General features: G+C 43.0%; 3 protein-coding genes across 15 annotated transcripts in view; 1 reads left to right on the top strand and 2 right to left on the bottom strand.

The window, feature by feature from the left end:
• CDK11B (cyclin dependent kinase 11B) overlaps nt 1–18304 on the top strand; it is a 30352-nt gene extending 12048 nt beyond the window's left edge. For 8 of the 12 annotated variants that reach the window (XM_085242499.1, XM_010722813.4, XM_085242505.1 and 5 more), the window contains one exon: nt 474–905. In XM_085242499.1, the coding sequence (XP_085098625.1) occupies nt 474–566 (93 nt within the window). In that variant the 3' untranslated portion in view covers nt 567–905. The other 4 variants (XR_004161921.2, XM_085242500.1, XM_031556658.2 and 1 more) reach the window with 4 other exon arrangements.
• Nucleotides 171–11058, bottom strand: MMP23B (matrix metallopeptidase 23B). Of its 2 annotated transcripts, XR_014887910.1 has the most exons (9): nt 10888–11058; nt 8831–8976; nt 8495–8634; nt 7509–7676; nt 6341–6505; nt 5882–5992; nt 5021–5147; nt 3758–4322; nt 171–2987 (listed from the first exon to the last, which is right to left on the bottom strand). XR_014887910.1 is itself a non-coding variant. In XM_085242516.1 (8 exons), the coding sequence occupies exons 1-8, from the start codon at nt 11056–11058 to the stop codon at nt 4148–4150; spliced, it is 1203 nt and encodes a 400-aa protein (XP_085098642.1). In that variant the 3' UTR covers nt 171–4147. The 2 variants fall into 2 exon arrangements, 1 of the variants encoding a protein (XP_085098642.1); XM_085242516.1 differs by having other exon boundaries at nt 171–4322.
• The window catches only part of MIB2 (MIB E3 ubiquitin protein ligase 2), a 33103-nt gene continuing 31028 nt past the window's right edge, over nt 17195–19269 (bottom strand). The window contains exon 20 of the mRNA XM_085242497.1: nt 17195–19202. Within this exon, the coding sequence (XP_085098623.1) occupies nt 18961–19202 (242 nt within the window). The 3' untranslated portion in view covers nt 17195–18960. The remainder of the gene's footprint in view (nt 19203–19269) is intronic.

Consider the following 19269-nt stretch of genomic DNA (forward strand, 5'->3'; position numbering starts at 1 on the left):
TCCAGTGTCCTAAAACAAAACAAAACCTGCTCCTTTTCCAGCGTTTGGAAAAGAATCTGGCAAATACAAGGCTGGTGTTCTTTCAGTGTGTGGGAATTGGACTGCCAATTTTGAAGAAAAAGCTGGCCGAAAAACAGCTCCTTATAAGTAGGACATGGTACAATCTCAAGTGCCTTCATTATTATCAGCTCTTTATTCACAGTTCCATGTCTCAGCATAGGTGAAATGACACTGCACAGCTACTGTGCCTGCTGTGATACCAACAGAAAGAGCACGAGTAACAGACTGCACTGAACTTAGCTACAATGCCACTAAATCAAGTATTTACTTACCATCTCCTACAGCTCCTTCAGGTTTTGTTTTGTTCTTTGTTTCTGTTTTTTTTAAAATTAGTTTTAGGCATGATTTTTGTGTTGCAGAGGTGAATGTGTGTGCACAGGCACTGATAAATGAACTATGTGTGTTTTCCACAGGGCGATGATGATCTGAAAGACACCGGTTTTCATCTGACCACCACGAATCAAGGAGCATCTGCTGCTGGGCCTGGATTCAGCCTCAAGTTTTAAACTCAGTGAGAAGAGGGAAAAAAAGAGAACCGTTCACGTGAGTGGATTTCTGAGTGCCCCAGTTCTGTTCTTCACGTCAGGGAAACTAGATGGTTTTCACCGGGGTAAAGTCAAATGTCATCCCAGATTCAAAGACTTTTGCTGGGTGTGGAGTATAACTGCTGCATTCCATTAGAGGACTGGAATTAACAGGAAAAGCCAACGATCGTTATAAAATTTGACAAAGGAAAACTTGAAGTACAATCCTTGATCTCTTTTTTTCCTTTTTTTTTTTTTTTTTGTTCTTCTTGCTTTCTCCTTGTAAATTTGTAGAATTAAAATAAGTTTTTAATTGTTTAACAGCGTGAAGGATGTCATTTCCTCACATGCAGCAAACGTGGATGTTGGTGGCATTAAGTCTTCTAGAGTGGAAATGTGAGGATTTATTTTTTTTATTATTAATTTCTCTTTCCTAACCCAGTCTGTGCTGATATTGTTTTAGTTACTGTCAGTCCAGCAAAAGAACTTTTCTTTCTTTTTTTTTTTTTAAAGTAAGTTCTTTGTGTCTGAGTATAGTTGCTTGGTCAAGAAATCATAATGTCTAAGTTGCTTCTCTCCTGTTGTGTACCTTGGAGAGAGCTAAGCTGGGTTGGGCTCAATACTCACTGACATTTTTGAGTGCACTACTGGTTTGATGTGTTGTATAAATGTATTTACAATGGCACTGGAGCAAAAAGTGTACTATATTGTTTTATAATTCAAAAAAAAAAAAAGTAATATTGAAGCTTTATTTTCTAGAGAACCTTCTTTTAAAATTGTCCTTTTTCCACAAAAATAACAACATTTCATTTTACTGGTTGTATATTGCCATATTCCAGCCTTTCCTCATAAGTGTCTTCTGAGTCTCTAATTTATAATGCTATCATCATTTTCTGGGAGAGGAAGATTTGGAAAATACTGGGGTGTTCATGCAGTCAGAGCTGGGCACCAGTCCCATTAATAGGCATATGTGATGAGCATTCCAGGACATTGTAAGAGACTTGTTTTGGTGGTGCTGGTTTTGTTTTTACTGAGTGAAGGCCTTGGACCTGCTCTTTGGAACTACTAGAATTGTAAATTTTCAAAGCTGTTTTTTTTTTTTTCAAGTGTGTTGATGAAATACTGTTTTCTCATTAGGCCTGGTTGTGTTGTACTGATGGAGAAACAGTTTTTCTGCTAGTTTACTAACTGTAGTACGCGTGGTTTTAGCAAAGTTTGGGTAGGGATGAAGAGCAGAAGCTTATTTGTACTGAAGTATGTGAGAAGTGAAAGTGGACAAAAAAGCTGAAATTTTTAAATAAACTAATGATTGATATTTACTGGAACAGGTGCATCGTAGCCCATTGGAAAGCATTTGTTCCAATCTGGGCTAACAAATCTGGACTTCTGACTCTGATAGGAGTTATTTGCTTTTAATCAAACAATAAGTTATGCAAAGGCAAGTAAAGTGAAAACATTTCCAGGACTGTTTCACCAGGAACAGCGCTGTAGATTTCAATTCCTTTGAAATTGTGTCATCTTAAATAACTGATATCAACCAGGGAAAATCTGCAAAGATAAATCTTTTAAAAAAAACATGGATGTTCCAGCATAAGTGTGTGGTAATCACAGCCTTGTTGTAGGTTAGGTATTTATTTTGTTGTTGGCTTACTGCAACTTTTATACAATGAAAGTGTATTCCAAGAGAAATGAGTTTTGTTGCTTACCTTGAGGGTATCACCATATCTGTCAGGTGTTTTCCATACTAATTTTCAGCAAATGGAAGCTGTCATGCAGTGGTCCTGGGCAGGAGATGGAGAGAGCTTTTTTTTTTTTTTGGTTGGCTTCTTTACAGAAATTCCTCTCTTGTTTTTTTCCTGAGTTCCTTGAAGATGTTGTTGGGTTACCCTTGAAACTGCAGCTGGAACAGATGTGCACAGCAGAGTGCTGGGCCACGCCATCTGTGTCAGTGGAACACTGGGTGCATTGCAGAGCTGTCTCATGGCCTGGTGTCTTAAATTGTGACTTTTTTCCTTGGTTTCTTTTTCCTCTGGTCTCGAGGTCAGCTCGCTTTTGGAAGGTGACTTCTTGTAGGCCATTCACGTGGCAAAGCAGGTTCTTAGCTGTAACTCTAGCATGGACACTGCCTGCCAGAAGCACAGGGCAGGTGGAGGTAAACGGGATTTGGAGAAATTGTACAGAAGTCAGTAATCATAAATGATACATTTACAAAATTGTTATGTTGTGAAATGAAGAACTTTGGCTCTGTCCTAGGATTAAGCATCCTTGCAGTTGAAGAGTTGACATCCCCTTGTGATAGCTATTGAAGGCTGTGCTGATCAGCTCATTGCTCTTGTTTCGTTTCTCCAATCCAAAGGACAGAGCTGTTTTAAGATGCTTGGATCCATGTGGTGTTGCACTGCTCTGTTAAATGGAGATGTGCTGAGTTCATGCTAGATATCTGCCAGTAAAATTACTGTTATTGCAATTGTACCAAACTGTTCTTATAAGTTTCTTACTTTTCCCTTGTGCTTTTGCTGTCCTGGTACAGAGCTCCTCCTAGAATGCTGACCTATTCTGCAATACATGAGATGCTTAAGGTAGGAAGAAACGTGTTTGAAGAGATTAAGACAGCAACTAGAAATGGACGAACCAAAGCAGAGAATGATGTAGGCTGCCTTAATACTGGATAAGGATCTTTCAGGTACTCATTAAATACAATGACTGTCAGGGTTTATAACTGCACAAGTGAATTCCCAACTGATAGATGTTTGAGTGCCCTGGGCTTTGCCTAGAAAACAAATGCTGTTTCTCTTTTGGACGTGGTGCATCTACCTCACCTGTTAGTGACAGGGTGTGATGATGGAAATGATCTTACCTCTGTTGAAGGGGTCAAGAAGCTTATTGATCAGACACCAAAAGGATGAGTTATGAGGAGCTGCAGATGGAAGTAGATAGTATGCTGGGCTAAGATTACACAGATAATAAACACACACCACAGGAAAGTAGTTGGGGGTGGAAGGGAGATATTCTGTGCATAGCTGAACTGAGTATGTCCAAGTGTGAAATGGAGTAATTTGGGTTTGTTGTGACCCTATATCTTCCTTCTGCCCATTAAAAGAAAAAGTAGTTCTTTTTTTAACGTTCTTATAGACCTACATGTCGTCATATAAAAAAGATAAAAAACCACTTACAGCGCATTTACTGGTCATTCTCTTTCCACAATACCTCTGATTCCATTGCAACATAGCTGAGCCATCAGTCTGTTCATCCTTTTGTTTGCTGAAGGGTTATGTTCTCGTTTTTCAGCAGTCCACTGATCCAGGTTAACTGCAAAATCTTACACTTGATTTTTTTTTAATTTCTTTTTTAATTCTCTGTACAACACATGCTTGATGAATTCTTTAGCTTTAAAACTAATCTGGAAAAGTTATTTTATCCAGTAACAAAGTCCCAGAGTCTCTCTTGCTCGAGGTATTGAAGCAGCTGATTTAGAGTTCATTTGCACTACTGGAGTTTAAATACAAAATGCTTAAGACAGATTGTGAATTTGAAATAGAGAAGTTCTCATGCCAGAGCCCTTGTTAATGTCTCAGTCTGATCCTCCAGGAATAAGTGGTCAAGATTCTTTCTTTTTTCTTTACTATACAAGTGTAAGTTCCTTCATTAATTGCATTTGCAATGATGCTCATGTGATCCTCATTTAAGGATAAGTAACCTGGATATGAGTATTCCAGAAGCTCCTTATCTTTATACCAGCTGTCATAAGAAAAATAATAGAAATTAAACTATAAAATATTCAGTACATGCAGCATGCGTGTTGTCCTTCTCTTTGCTGTTAAGCTGTGCTTGAGGTAGGCACGCTGCAGCACGGATGGACTTGCACAGTAAAATTTAACCTCATTTTTGTTGATGTCACATAGATGGTGGCAGTTATAACGTGGTGTACTATCCTGAGTCTTACTGAAAACAAATAAGAATTTGGTTCCTGAGTCTAAACTAACCCCTGGACTTGGACATATTTCTCTTAAGCTTAGATACGTCTAGAAGTAACATGCTCATTATTAAGAATTAACTTTATCCATTCAATTCATAGTTAAGACAGTAGTTTTTTTGCAGAATACAGCCCAGGGACTTTGACACGGAGGTAAGAATTATCCTTATGCTATATATGTGTATTGGATTTTATCTTTTTTCTGCTGAGCTTACATCTGATAGATCTGCTTCCGAAATAAATGCTTCACAGTGTTATAAACAGTATTTGCACATTCCCTTCCCACAGTTAGTCTGCCACCCCTCCTTCCACTCAAGAGTGCTAAATCAAAAACAGCCACATGTTCCAGAAGCTGAACTGCACTCTTACGTACTTTGTTTTGCCATACTTCCTTATTCTTTCTCCTTTGGGGTATTTATGCTGCAGTGTTCTAAAAGACTGGAATAAATGACAGAGCACTTACTAAACTTTGCCTTTTTTATGGATGATCTTCTGTCCACAGCGGAAGGTGACATTCCTGCCTTCAGAAACAGTCTTGGTTTTTGTCCTTGGGGGTGGCAGAGTAGGAGGAACTGTTGGAAATGGGAATTCTATCCCCAGAAAAAGAAAGCGCAATAGTTAGCATATCTCATTATCAAGCTTGAGTCATCCCAAAACACTTTCACAGAATTATGTTATAATCTAAGTAATCTTAAGGTCATTTATTAAAAAACGACTCTAATTGAACGGTTCTGGGATGCACATTTAACATTGTTACATTTGCGTATGAACACACTTCATGTGCATGGAGGAATAGTTCAGTTTATGAGCAGTCTCCTGCAATACATGTATTTGTAGCTACTTGCCTGCATTTTTGTAAAAATACCTCTACTCTGGAAAGGGAAATATTAGTTATATGGTGCATCTTCAGGACAGCAGGCATTTATCTGAAGCTTAATTCCACAGCTGTAGTAATCTGAGGTGATAATGCATCAGTCCCTTACCTGAATTGATAAAACTGGGGGACTAGGTAAGGTGTTTAACATGCTTTGTCCCTCCTTTTCTGCGGAGCAGCTCAAGTCCAGCTGTGCCTGAGATTTCATTTGGCTAGTTCTTGTCCCATCACTGCATCAGGTACTGCACTGCCAGGCCTTTGATTTGGCTGAGATGTATAGGAGGATATCTGTGCTACACTTCTCCTTAGAACTGGGTGCAGCCAGTCACTTGCAGCCTCTGATCTCTAGTGTAGAGTTAAGATCCTGCCTATCCCTGCAGCAAAGGCTGCTTAGCTTTACTTCCTCCCTTCTGCAACACCCACCACCATCCCAGAAGAAAATTTGGGTACCGTAGCAGAAGTCACAGGTGAACGGACAGTGCTTTTTCATCAACTTCTTACGTTTCTCACAGAAGCCTTTTCGGGCCCACAGTGGGCACATAAACAATCTGTCCTTGCATCCTGAAACAGAAGGAGACAGTCCTCTGAGAAACAAACTGACATTTCACCCAGATCAGATTGTTCAATGTAAATGGTAGTGTGGAGACGAGAAGGAACCTAAGACTGGGAATATAATAGGATGCCATTAGTAGAAGAACAGGGAGCTAGATACTGTGCTACTTCCATGCAGGAGCACCTTTATATCCTGCATAAAAAGGAATAAGATTCCTCCTGAGTACGGCTCGCTGGCTTCAAGCTCTCATCTCAGCAAATGCTGAGTACCTAACAGAGCTCCATGGGATTTGACTGGCACTTCAGGCAAGCAATCCTTATCAAGAGGAGCCCAGAACACAGTCCTCATTTCCTTACCGTAAAGTCTGTGAATTCCCCAGACTTCATCTTGAGAGATGGTTTTTTTCCCAGTCAAAGTAGCATTGATGTGCATGAGAGCATTTGGGTTTTGGGAGTGCATGAGTCCTAAGGCATGTCCTATTTCGTGAGCTGCTACGTGTACCAGATCTGTAAGCCAGACACCTGGAAGAAAAATGGAAAAAAAGCTAACTGCAGTGAAGTACATTTGCTAATCCCAGTGTAAAGCCAGAAGAAGAATTTTAGCACTTGGAAGGTGTGGTCTTATCAAAGGTTGCCAGTTTTAACTTCCCTGTAGCTATTTGGGTGTAAACAGTCAAGAAGTTATTTATTCGTGCTTCTAATTCCAAACAACAGCTCTTGCCAGACTCAGAAGACTGCTCCAAAAGACCAGCGATTGAAATATGGAGCAAGTTCTCCCAGTCACTCTGGGCAGCTTTCTGCTGCTTTGTTCCCACAGCCCTGAGCTGTGACTGGAAATGACAGGCAGTGAGATTGCTAGCTAGAATGCTCCAGTCTGAAAAAGCCTCTGATTGACTTTTGCTTACAGGGTTGAACTGACGTTTCTCAGCAGTACCCTGAAGCCTGCTTCCAGCAGAGATGGATTTTAACTGGAGGATGACTCACAAGAGGAGCTGTTACTGACACATACCCTGATACCTTGCATAACTGTAGGCCATAGGAATAGTGCGCAATGCCTGTGTTAAATCCAGCTGCTTATGGGAAGAAAGCATCTGAAGGGGTGGCTTGCATACGTGCTTAATTTTTCAGTACATTAAATAGGAATCCTTGGTGGATTTTTTTTTGGCTCTTACAGACTCCTGCTGAACCTCACTGACGTGACTTGGAAGAACAGTACTTTCATTCTACTTTGTTTCCAAATTTCTTTAAGCCAATAGCTGAGCTAGTTCAGCTTTGGGAAGAGAAGCAGTCATTATGAACAAGCATTAATAGTCAGCCTCACACTCGCCTGCCTTTTGAAGGCAGAAGTGCTATTGCTGCCTTACAGAGGTGGCTGAACTGTATGCAAATCAACTGCATAACTGTCTCCATGTAAAAGAACGGAATTACGCTGCCACAAAAAAAGAATCAGTGGTAGAACTGGCACGTGGGACTAAGATACAAATCCTGCTGGCATTACTACTGTTCCCCCTGAGCCGTGTCTTACCTTTCTTCCAGCTGAACCGAGTATTTCCTAATATCCAGTACTCATGGTCATCAAAGTGGATTTCCCCATTGGGGGGGAAGAAGGCATGGGCAAGTTCCCCTGTTGTTCCATCAAAGCAGTGGTGAATGAGGGACTCCAGACAGTCTGTGTGATTGATAGAGTAGAAGCCTGCAAAAAGGGAAGCAGATTTAGTCGATCTAGCAGACAGACATCTGTAAATTTGTGGTTACTAACACATCTCTTGCTGTATCCCACATGTTTTCCAAGTTACACACACAACAGGAAAAATCAGTGCAAAGCAATTGTATGGAACAAGGGCTGTGATGCAAACTGGGGTCAACTCTGCAAAGACCTCAGATTTAGAGCTGTCTTCAATGCACACAACCTAATCTACTTTGCAGAAAGGAACACTGAGCACTTCTTGCAACATCACGAGGAAACTTTGGGGTGTTTTTTGAGTGAAGTTGGACCCTGAGATGATAACCTCAGAACGTAATCATCGCACGGTGAGATGGTAACCCCAGAATGCAGTCACTCAATTCCAAACACAAATAAACGGAGAGCCACAGGATTGCAGCTGCTTGCTGTCCTTCTGCTAGCATCACAACAGCTTCTCAGTGCACACTGCGGCCACTGGAATGGGGCCACCTGGAGCTCACAAGTGGCCGCAGGACAGGCCCCTGACGGCACATCATGTGCTTGAAAGTAGCAGACTGAAGAGCAAATTGCGAAACAATGGAAAATCTGCTCGTTATTTCAATATTGTGGCCATCTGCACAAGAAATAATTATTGCACACAGGCCATAAATCCCAGGAAGAATTTACATCTGGGTTTGAGACTGAGCAGATAAGACCTCAGCACTAACATATTTCTAGGCTTGAGAAAGTCAGGAGGTAACTACTGTATAGTGATGGGGGAGGGCAAAGGAAGAGAAGGAGAGAGCACACACAGCAGTCCTGCAGTGCAGCAGGCTGTGCAGCCTCACCTATTTTCAGATCACTGGGTGCGTGGCGTGGCACTTCTCTGAAGCTGAATGGTGAAACTTCACTCCACATTTGGAACGCAGCTGCTAGTCCCTTGCGTGTATCCCTGGCATTTATGAGGTTTCTTGGGAAGGACAGGATTCTGTAATAACACAGAATAACATCAGGGAAATGCTGTCCCTGCCCCAGACATCATTTGATGCTCTCTAGGCTTTATGAGATATCAACCACTGTAAAATGGCTTTAGGAGCTATCCAGTCACTGACAAAAGGATTGGCAATTTCATGATTGATATCCATGCCTGCAGCAAAACAAAAAAAGTCACTGCAAGTGCATACTTGTAGGTCAGGTTGAAGTGGTCCCATTTCAAGTGGCCTGGTGTGATCGTGTATCGCTTTCTCCGTGCTGGAGGCTGAGGTGGGAAGGCTGGGCTGTGCAAAGCAGAGGCACTCACTTCACGGAGACCAGGTGATGTGGTATCTTCCTTAAAAAAAAAAAAAAGAAAAGGTTGAAAAAGGTGGGGGAGACCACAGGACTGAAGAGTGTAGCGATCAAACCAACCAATATGGGGCATTTGGGGGCTGGGGAGCACAACCAGTACTCCCTCAGAGATGTCCAGGACAGAAGACTTTGCAAAGCATGCCTTGCTCCAAGCGTGCTGAACAAAATCAGGATGGAGCAAAAGAAGGGCAGTACGGTGAGGAGTTCCTGGGGCATTCCTGAGTGCTGGATCAGAGGTCAGCCTGTGGGTTCCCTGGAGCTGTTGCATAACTCCAGCATGGGGCACTGCTGCCACTCCTCTCCTCCTGGAGTGCAGCACAGGCAGAGCAGAAACGAGGCCTCAGCAGCTTCTGGCCAGTGAGAGCTGCAGCTCTTCCTGAAAAGCTCTCATTTCCTTTTCACTTTGCTATTGCTCTCCAGCTTAACCACAGAAGAAATGAAATACTGAATAAATGCGTCAAACAGGCAACTCTTTGTGCTGAGAGCACTTTATAGAGCTGGACTGTGAAACTGAAATGCCTTCAAAGTAAACTGGAGCTCTGGAAACCCTGGAGTGTGTTTAAAGCCATCACATTTGGTGACAAGCCCGACTCAAACTATACCAGTCTGTTAGTCCTGAGTAGCAGAGGTAAAAGAATGGGACCCAATAAGGATCTCTGGAAGTTTACCTATTCTGCTTCCCCCTTTCAGCAATAAAACACTGACCATCTCTGGCTCATCTTTGCTCCAGAGGCACCATGGCAGGCACGAAGCAGGATGTACAGTGGCAATGTTACAAAAGCAACACCAGTCTGAGTTAGCTCAGCCTCACAGCACATTCTACAGAAGGCAAGTTGTCTTCATTTCACACATGGAACAGCTGAAGCTTTGAGAGGCGAAATAGCATCCCTGGCCTATGGCAAACCGATGGCAAGGAGAAGAAGCAACAGCTGCCAGATGCTGCTCAAAGTGCTCCATGACTGCAGTCCTGACTGGTAGAGGGCTGAGGGACTGTATCCCAACAGGAGACTCCAACAGGAAACCAGTCTCCCCTGCTCACGTCTGAGCTGTACAATTGCAGCAGCACCAGCACACACAGGCAGATACAGTCAGCATTGTTCTCTGAATTATTCACCATGTGCAATCAGGCCTCCATTAATTTACTTCATTGACTTGTCATAAATGCAATTCTCTCTCTCTCTCTGATGCAGTTCCCCTCCAAAACTAAACAGAAATGTAACTTTGTGACTTAGAACCAACTTAATAGGAGCCCTGAATATGTGATACAAGCGAGGGATGCTACTTGCCAGGATCACCGTAAACACAAACAGCAGGAAGGGATGAAAGCATTTAAAAGAATATTTCTTCTTTTCATAAAATTGAAAGCTAAAATGAAGATAAAGTGAAAATTAAGATCAGCTTCTGAGCATCCCAGTTCCACCTGAATTCCAGTCTGTCCCAGTATATCTTAACAAATAGACCTCGAAGAACAGTTACAGTCATCTAGCAGTTTCTGTAAGTCCAGCATTAACTCCCAGTTTAGATCTTACACCACGAGCCCAGCATATGGACTTCCTAGGAATCTCAGCTGCCACAGAAAGCAGAATCTATGCACGCCACATCACAGCAAGCTGGGAAAGCAGAGGTACTCAGGATAGCTGTAGCTCTGATGGAGCATGGTTGTCTGCAAGCTGTGTGCACATCCAATTTTACTTAGATGAATCAGTACCCCTTAGGATCCCTTGCAAAAATGGACTCAGATATACATAAACATATCTGGTTGCCTTGACAGTTACTTACATATTGATTAGGTTGCTTCTTGAATTTACCACCCTTCTAAAAAGAACACATGCACACATATTTGATATCCCCACTCCCCTCCCAAGCTGTCCTGAGAATCAGATCCTTTCCCTACCTCACTTTCCTGAACTGCAGCTCCAGCTGGATCTCCTGCAATAGCCAGCAAAGCCACCACGGGGAATATGCATAGGAATCCCACAACGGTTCTATAGCCATTGCTCTTTTTATTGTCCTCTGAGAGAAAGCTCTTCTTTCTGTCAGCAGAAAGTTGTCCTATTTGATCCATGTTGTTCTTAAACACTTTTTAGAGGAGATGAGACAGATACTCAGACATTCCCTTCGCAGAATGCATTGGTAATCCTTTTGCTCAGAGATGCATCTGGAGCATTTCTGAGGAGTCCTGCAATCACTGCCAAAGCTGTGCAGAATCACTGGTTTCAAAAAGCTCTCTCTCTCTCTCTCTCAAAAAAAAAAAAAGGGGGGGGGGGGAGAAAAAAAAAGAAAGCAGACTTTACATTAAGCTGCTTTCCAATGTGCCAAAGATTCTCTCGGCCTCTGCCAAACCGTATCAGATTACTGCAGCTGAAAGTTGGGCTGGCAGAGGAAAAGCAGCAAAGTGAAACAAGCTGGGATGGCCATGAACTCTCCTCTTTAACTGACTGTATAATCAACAGAGGACAAATCTGCAGTTGTCAGCTTTATGTAATGAAAAAATTGGGGGAGGGGGACAGAGAAAGGAATCCAGAAGCCAGCATCACGCCCGTGGAATGCCTGATCAGGGATGCTTCATGGTAGAGGAGCTGTCATTTGTCAGAGGCTGTCCTCAGCAGCAGAATGAAAAATGAGATGCTGTGCAAGAGCAGGCATGCTTTCTGCAGTCAGGAAATTTGGTCAGGGAGTTTACAAACTCAGGTAAAGGCAACCATCAACTCCCTCATCCATGGAACTTGACTCCTGCAAATTCCTTATGTACCTGGGAGCTACCTAACCAAGGGTTATGATGCCGAGACAGACAAATGTTTCAGAATCACACTGATCTGGGGGACCCCAGCTACAGCACCCCACAGACCCTTGCAGAAGCACGCAGTGAGTCTCTGCCTTCCATAAAGTTAGCAGGAGTCAGTGCTCTTTGAAAAAGATCTCACCTTATGCTCTGTTACATATGCCCTCTCCTCTCACCTGAATGTCTGAGCATTTTGCTTCACATCTGCCTGAGAACTCACACAACCACGTACCCCGAGGGACCGAAGAATTTCCTTTGTCTCACTGTAAAGGAAGCAGAATTTTCTATAAGGTAGATGCCTCAGTTCGGATCTCCCCCAGAAGTTAGGAGCTAGAACTTTAATAGAAGTACATTCTTGAGAGTCCCGTTTCTGAAGCCTCTTTCAGATGCTTCCTAGGAGCCACTGCTGCTCCATGCAGCTTTACCTTTGGCTCTTCCAATAGCTGAAAATATTCTGTGATTATCAGCCTGACCCCTGAAATGACTGCTTTTATTCAAGAGCGGAAAAGCACTGTTGTGACTTCAGAGTTCTCCTGAATTTTGCTAGTCCCAGGTCCTCAAATGTGGATATTTGGTTTGGACTACAGGCAAGAACTGTCAGCCTGACTATATTTGGTCAGAAAAAACATTCCTGGCTTTATTTTCTGCACAGTGTCTAAATGCAGTGGAACACATTACAGTTTGAGGAAATCCATATGGTGTAATGGGGAACAAGAGAGGAAGGCAAGGGGCAGAACTGGCTTTGGTTTATCTTCATGCTGTCAGAAGCAGTGAGAAGGACCTAGATACCATTTTTAGAGAGCTGGGATTTTCTATGCAGTCAGGGATGACTTATCTTGAGATCTCTGCATGCAGTAAATGTCACACGAAAAAGTTATTTCTAAATGGCTGTCAGAAGGGAACAAATGTTGCACAAAACCCACAGCAATCAGCTAGAGACCCTGGGGAACATAAAGGAGCAGATAATTTGCACAACACACCACACTTACCTTGTTAAGGCACCGCAGTCTCAGTTTATTCGTCTCAATCTCAATTACCCGTGATAGTGCATATTATTCAGCATTGGAACAAACTGCTCCCAGCAGCTTCCCCCATCCTAAACAGAGAGCTCCTACACAGGGGTGGGGAAGACAGAAAGAAGGACCTTATCGTGTCTGGTGACTTGGACTGAGCTGCAGTGTTTCATCTCCAGGGCACGGGTCCAAACCCAGGCCACAGGCAGGGGAGGGGGGGAATGCACACAGCTGAATGTGATTTACCACATATTGGCTCCTTGGTGGCCCATGTGAAAAGAATTAGCAAATCCTCATATAGCTCTTATTTTAAAAAGAACTTAAATATTTATCCCTTCATCTCACAACTCGGAAAAAGAAATTCCTGCACGGTTCCTGTGGGAATGGCAGTTAGAAGCTGTACTTTTTCAGTAGGTCACACGCTAGAAAGGGCTGTGTCTGCTGTACCAGGAAGCAACACTCCCCAGGGAGGAGGAGAATGAGGATGCCCTTCTAATCCCCAGATATTCACCTTCTTTCTATCATGCAGCCCCTTGCAATCAGCTGATATTCCTAGAAAAATCCGTGGTCTGCTGAATAGCAAAAGAGCTCAAAACAAGGGCTTGCTCCAGCTGGCAAAGGAAATGGAACACTTTGCTCAAGTGTCAATCTGAAGCTGCAGCTCACAGAAGTGCCTCTGCTGGCCTGACCCCGTGTTACCAAAGAGATGTGGTCTTGACCTCAGTTAGGAGCTCAGCATCCCAGGCCTGGCCAGGTAGTGATTAGAACTTCAAGAAGGAAATGAAGGAGAATTTTTTCTTGATGTACAGATAATAGCATATGTCCATAAAGGAATAAGAATTACTTCCTTGGGTTGTGGGGTAGGCTATGTTCATCAGTTGTAATCCATTTGTGGATGAACCCATCTTCCTCAGAACATGGGAACAGAACAGACTAGTGGGAAGAAATTCAAAGGAGTGATGGATTATTTTCATGACTCTGCCTTTAGACAAGCTCTCTCCACTCCCACAGTCTCATGCTGTCTGTAAAATGTGGAGTTTTGGCCATGCTTCCAAAGGATGTGCTTTAGAAACTCTGCAAGAGATACTTCTGCCCTGCAATACAGAAGCAGTACAGGGAACGGAACAGAGGAAAAAGCTCTACGATACTATGAAAACCTGGACAGGGGGTGAAAATGACGCTCAAAGACTGAAAAGCATATTGGAAAAGTAAATTAAAAACAAACAGCCTTGAGAAAACCAATCAGCTACAAATCCACAGAACTGAGGTTGGCTTTGACATTAGTAGGAGGAAAAGAGCATCTGTACCAGAAAAAAAAAAAAAAACAACAACAAACAGCAATGTTATTTCATGGATAAAGGAAGACTTTGCAAAATGAGGGCTAACGAACACTGAAGACCAAAGAGATAACCTTGCTCTACTGCAAGGAATTTTCCTTATCTAGACAGGCCTGAGAATCCAGTCTTCCAGGCACAGATGCAGTGCTTCACACTCTGCTGCAGATATTAACGATGTTTCCAGAGAAGGAACCTTTTGACCATGCCGTGAGTTTTCCATTCTGTGAAGCTCCCTGGGAGGGGTGTGGAATTCCTTACTGAGTGCAGAGTACCTCCATGGCATTCTAATGCCCACCCCAGCTAGAGCAAGGAGCCTCTGAGGGATAACAGTGTGCTCTTTTCTGCAGCAATTGCAAATCTCATTGTTCTGCTTGACAGGATAACCCAAGGGCAGTTCATTTCAGGGATGGCAAGGATACATCTATCGTCCTTAACTGCAAGAATAAGGTGATATTAAAATACTTTATGAAATGGGAAGAGTCCCCTAGCACTGGCTGCACTAAGAGTTTGCTCCAGTTTTAGCCAAGTCACCCAGTTGCACTGAATAAATCTTTTGTCTGCTCAGATGGAAGCAATCCCCAGTGGCTGTTTGTATTAACTCAGAACACACTAAACCCATGCATAAGGAAATGCTGCAGATACAGTTCTACTTGGTTGTATCACGGCAGTGATGATAAATGTGGTAGAACCTCCAGATTATAGAAGGCCTAAGAATGGGTAGAGGGCTTCTGCTCCCTGCACGCTCGTGTCCTTACTTTGCCCAGAATAATGGCAGGTTTACAAAATCAATTTTCCATGAAAATCCAACTGCATGAAAAGCCTGCTCATGAGACCAGCTGCCAACTCAAATACCAGTCTCCCAGCTGGATTAGCACACTACCTGCCAGGAAAAAATTAAGTGGCAGCATGCATAAAAAACTAAGAAAGTAAAAGTGGTCAAATTTGTGATGAAGTGTTTCCTGAGGCTTTGCTAAAACGGAATAAACAGGGAGAGAAGCACATCAACTCCTTTGTATTCTAAAGGAAGCAAATAAATTCCTCAATAATAGGAGACTGACCAAGAAAGAGCATCTTCATTTAGAGGCTAACCAGAGCAAAGAAATAAACTGTGTCCATTTGGAAATTATGGCCAAGACTGCATAAGCAAGTAGACATTTTCTATAAAGGGTCCACACCAGGAGTCCGTGTCCAAGCAAAAAGATACTCTGACAGTCTGATGTAGCACTGCGATGGAAAACCTTGGGAATCAGTTCGTTATGCCTTGCTCTGAGACAGTCAAAAATACTGGATTATAGCATACAGTTTTTCCCTGCCCAAAGTGAGAGAACATTTTGTAAATTTGGGAAAGTAATTTTCACAGCCAGAGCTCTCAGAACTGGTCGGCAAATGCTGCAATGGATTCAGGTAATCCTAGGAATACTGTTACCAGTTTCAGTGTCATGAGAAGCATTCACATCAACCCTAAGCACTGCAGAAAAATTGCAACCAGAAGAGCCCATTTAATGGAAAGAAAAAACATCTCCTGCTTTTGTAGGTCAGTTGAGAAATGCGAGCTGACATTTCAGTTAGGAGGATTACATAAAGCCCATTAGTTTTAGCATAAACCTGTCTCAGCTGCTGCCCCGTGTTTAAAGTTTTATACCAGAAAGAAGCAAAATCTTTCCCTTTCAAAACCAGCACTGCTGCAAGGTACAGAGCTGCATTTAGGAGGTGGCACAAGACCCACGGAAAACATGGAGCTCCACCTCTAATTTCCCAAAGACCTTTCAGTCTTATTTGTGAGACCAATTAGTAAGAAACATCACACACAATTATTTGCCATCCATGCTGAATAGCCAACAGCTCTATTTGCCTTTTACTTTTTAAAGGAGCATTTACCTATTCCTGTGCCATCTCCACACCTCTTTCCAACCCACTGCTGTCCTGCAACCAGTAACAACACCAACTGGTAGCAAGAGGCTAAAAGGCAGCAATGCCTTCTCCCATCTTGCTCTTTTCCCTCTTCTGTCATAATCTCAGCCTAGGTTCTTGGCTCCTTTCTTGCCTCCTACACATCTCTTCTCGTGCCTCAGATTTAAGCCCGTACTGAAGCAGATCTATTCTGCAGACCAGGATTACAGGACAGATTACACAAATTAGCAATAAATCCAGTAACCATTTCCCCCATCTTAGCACTCAGCTGGCCACACATCACTTTGATCCTGGCCCTACACACAGCCAGGCTTACAAGGAAAGACAAAGCAGCAGAACCCTCTCCTCCCCTCCAGAACCTCAGCCTCCCACAGAGCTGAACCTGCCATGGGGCACAGCCTGCCAAAACACACAGCTGGCACATGCAGGCACCTGTTTGCCTTCTGCTTCTCTCTTGCTGTTGCAAATCCGCTGCCTATCTTGCTTCTCCTCTGTTGCAGCGCAGCAATTTCATCTTCCTAGTGAGAAGGAGGGAAGGGTCACAATGTTACTTAACAGCTCAACTTCTGCTCCTTGGGCACCAAAAGCAATCACAGCAAAAACAGGAAAGTGAAAGAATATAATCCTAACCTCAAAGTTATGTTTACACACAATTTCTGTGTTCTTTCGGCAGGCATAGTGTGCTTTGCAGAACTCCTATTTAGCAATACAGAGACTCAAAAAGCAACTCAATTTACTGCAACAGCTGTGCAACTCAGAAGTAGGAATCTGCAATCCTCCTACAGAGCTGTGCCAGAGGAGGCTCAGACTGCACATTAAGAAAAGCTTTGTTATCCTGAGGGTGGTCAAACAGGGGAACCATTCTAAGATACTTTTCTTTTAAGGGGAATAAACACTTCATCAGGTTTCCAAAGAAGTAACAAAAAAAACCCCAAGGAAGTGCTCCCTGCTGCTTTTTCCTGAATAAACGGATGTATTGAAGTAATACATGAGAATATTGAAGTAATAGTTGAGAATAACACAACAAACACAACAAACATTGAACAGTGTCCACCTCTGTGCCCTGCTCCTGAAGTGCCAGAACACACACATACATTTAACATACATGATAAAGCATCAGTTGGTTTCACCTTCATTAAATCACATTTGGACGTGGAGTAGAGGCTTATAAAAGAACTGTATTTCAGAAAATACTTGGCACAGGGTGTGCAATACACATTCTGGAAAATTATTCATCTGTAGCAAACAGTGGCAAAGCTCCTATGTTACAGTGATGGTTCAGTCTCATACTTGTAGCAAGCAGCCTTTGTACCCTCCTCTTTCCTTGATACCCCATCACAACACAGCAAAGACTTTGGGTTTTGTTTAATCTTGAGGAAGTTATTCAACACCAACTTCCAGGAGCAGCTGTAACTGATTTCTACCAAAACTTCACCAAAGCTGATTGTGAAATTCAGCTTCATCTTATTTGGGTGTTAAACAGAGCCCACCTTAGGGCTAAATCTGATCCATTTCTGTAGCTCCATGTCAGAAACACATGAATGACGACACCTTATAAATGAGTATTTGGAGAAAGAGCACGTATAAGAACCAGAGACAGTGACACAAAGCTTTCTCACAGCACCAAGAAATCATGACGAAGTAATAGACATATCTGTAGCTACCGTATATTGCACAAAGACTTCATTCATTCAAATATTTGCCATCTCTTTATGAGTGAAAAAAGATAGCAGAGGAACACAGTATTGGTGGTGGTTTGTTTTTTTTTCCTTAAATAGTGCTTGCAAGGTATAACAAACAGCATCACTTGTGTATAATTGTGTCATTAAGGATATACACCACACACGCAGACATATATGTATACACACACACACGCATGGCACGCTAGCCCTACAGAATGCCACTTCTGCCAAGTTACTTTACAGGACAGATTCACCAGATAATATTTCTTCTGTCAGACAGCTGGAAAACACAGTACAGCCAGATCCATATTTCAGCTACTGTTTGTACATTCATTTTAATGCTCAGGAAAATATAATTTTATTTTATTAAGTTCTGCTGCAAAACAAAGAACGAAAAATGAAATCCTTCTCATTTCTTAATTATTACTCTATTTTCTTTACACTTCGATTGGAGCATTTAACACCTGCCTTTGGCATTATGGTCAGAAAGCTCAGGAGTCTCTGAACACAGTTGTGCAAAAAATAAAATATGGAAGAGTGTCACTTAGAGAAGTTTTTGTTGTAACATGTTTTCTCCAATCAGTGTTCACTACTTGATCTCTAAGGCACACACACACACTGCCTCTAGGATCTCATCACATCCAGATTTGTCTGTCAGTCCAAATCTCGTTGAGCCTTTAAGTACTAGTTCAGAGAGCATGCTGTCTTAGGACATTACCTCCCTACCACTGACAGGCATCAAGGACTGATGGCCATGACTGATCTCCTCTGGTATCTCCTTGCACAAAGTGCAAGCATATGCTTTGCCTGCTGAGGTACAACATAAATCCTTCTACAGCATCGCCTTCAAAGCAACGCAAGGCTGCAAATCTGACACTGCAGGGCAGTAGACACAATGCAGTCACTGGAGCAGGATGCCTCTGCAAACATCTGCACGTGGAAGTCTCTGGTCTGAAAGTCTCTTCTGCCTTCAGCAGACTGTTCAGCATTCTTTACTTTGTGTCTTTCCAATGGACAGGCAGCACGAGGTGAGGTGGCTGCCTGCCCTCCAGCACCGCTCCTCACCCTTATGAGGCTGCAAGTGGAGGACACTCCCTCCCCTCCACCTTCACCCCAGTCACACGTTTCCCCCCTCTTTCACAGTGGCTTTGCAGGAAGCCAGACTGAGCAGCGCTTTTCATCTAAAATGCAAACAAAAAGGATGTAAAGGAGGTGGGAACAGGAAGGGAAGCAAGTGTATCCTTAGACAAAGATCTGAATCCTCTCCCGGATAGCCTGCCGGCAGATGGGGCACACAGTAAGAGCTGTGCTGCAGTCTGGGCAAGAGCCATGTCCACACTGGAAGACCAGTTTGATTTGGTCATCGATGCAAATAGGGCAGGTGATGCGCTCCTCCATCTGCCGGTAGCGGTTCTGCAGCTCCTCCATCAGCTTCCTCTGATCTGTGGATTCAGAGCTTGGGCTGCACTCCACCTCGGTGCTGTCTGCAGGGGTGGGAGAGCAGGAAGAGAGTTAGTTGCTACTGTGCTCTGTCTCATGCAGTGTCTCCTT

This window comes from Meleagris gallopavo, chromosome 23 (genome assembly GCF_905368555.1).
Source record: "Meleagris gallopavo chromosome 23, MGAL_WU_HG_1.1, whole genome shotgun sequence".
NCBI classification, from domain to species: Eukaryota; Metazoa; Chordata; class Aves; order Galliformes; family Phasianidae; genus Meleagris; species Meleagris gallopavo.

Excerpts from the sequence above, each read along its gene's own strand:
- MMP23B (XM_085242516.1), bottom strand. The coding sequence starts at position 11,058 with ATGGATCAAATAGGACAACTTTCTGCTGACAGAAAGAAGAGCTTTCTC. Across the intron at positions 8,635-8,830 it reads CACTTCAACCTGACCTACAA|AATCCTGTCCTTCCCAAGAA; the intron begins GTATGCACTTGC and ends GTGTTATTACAG. Across the intron at positions 5,148-5,881 it reads CACCTGTGACTTCTGCTACG|AATTCCCATTTCCAACAGTT; the intron begins GTACCCAAATTT and ends TTCTGGGGATAG.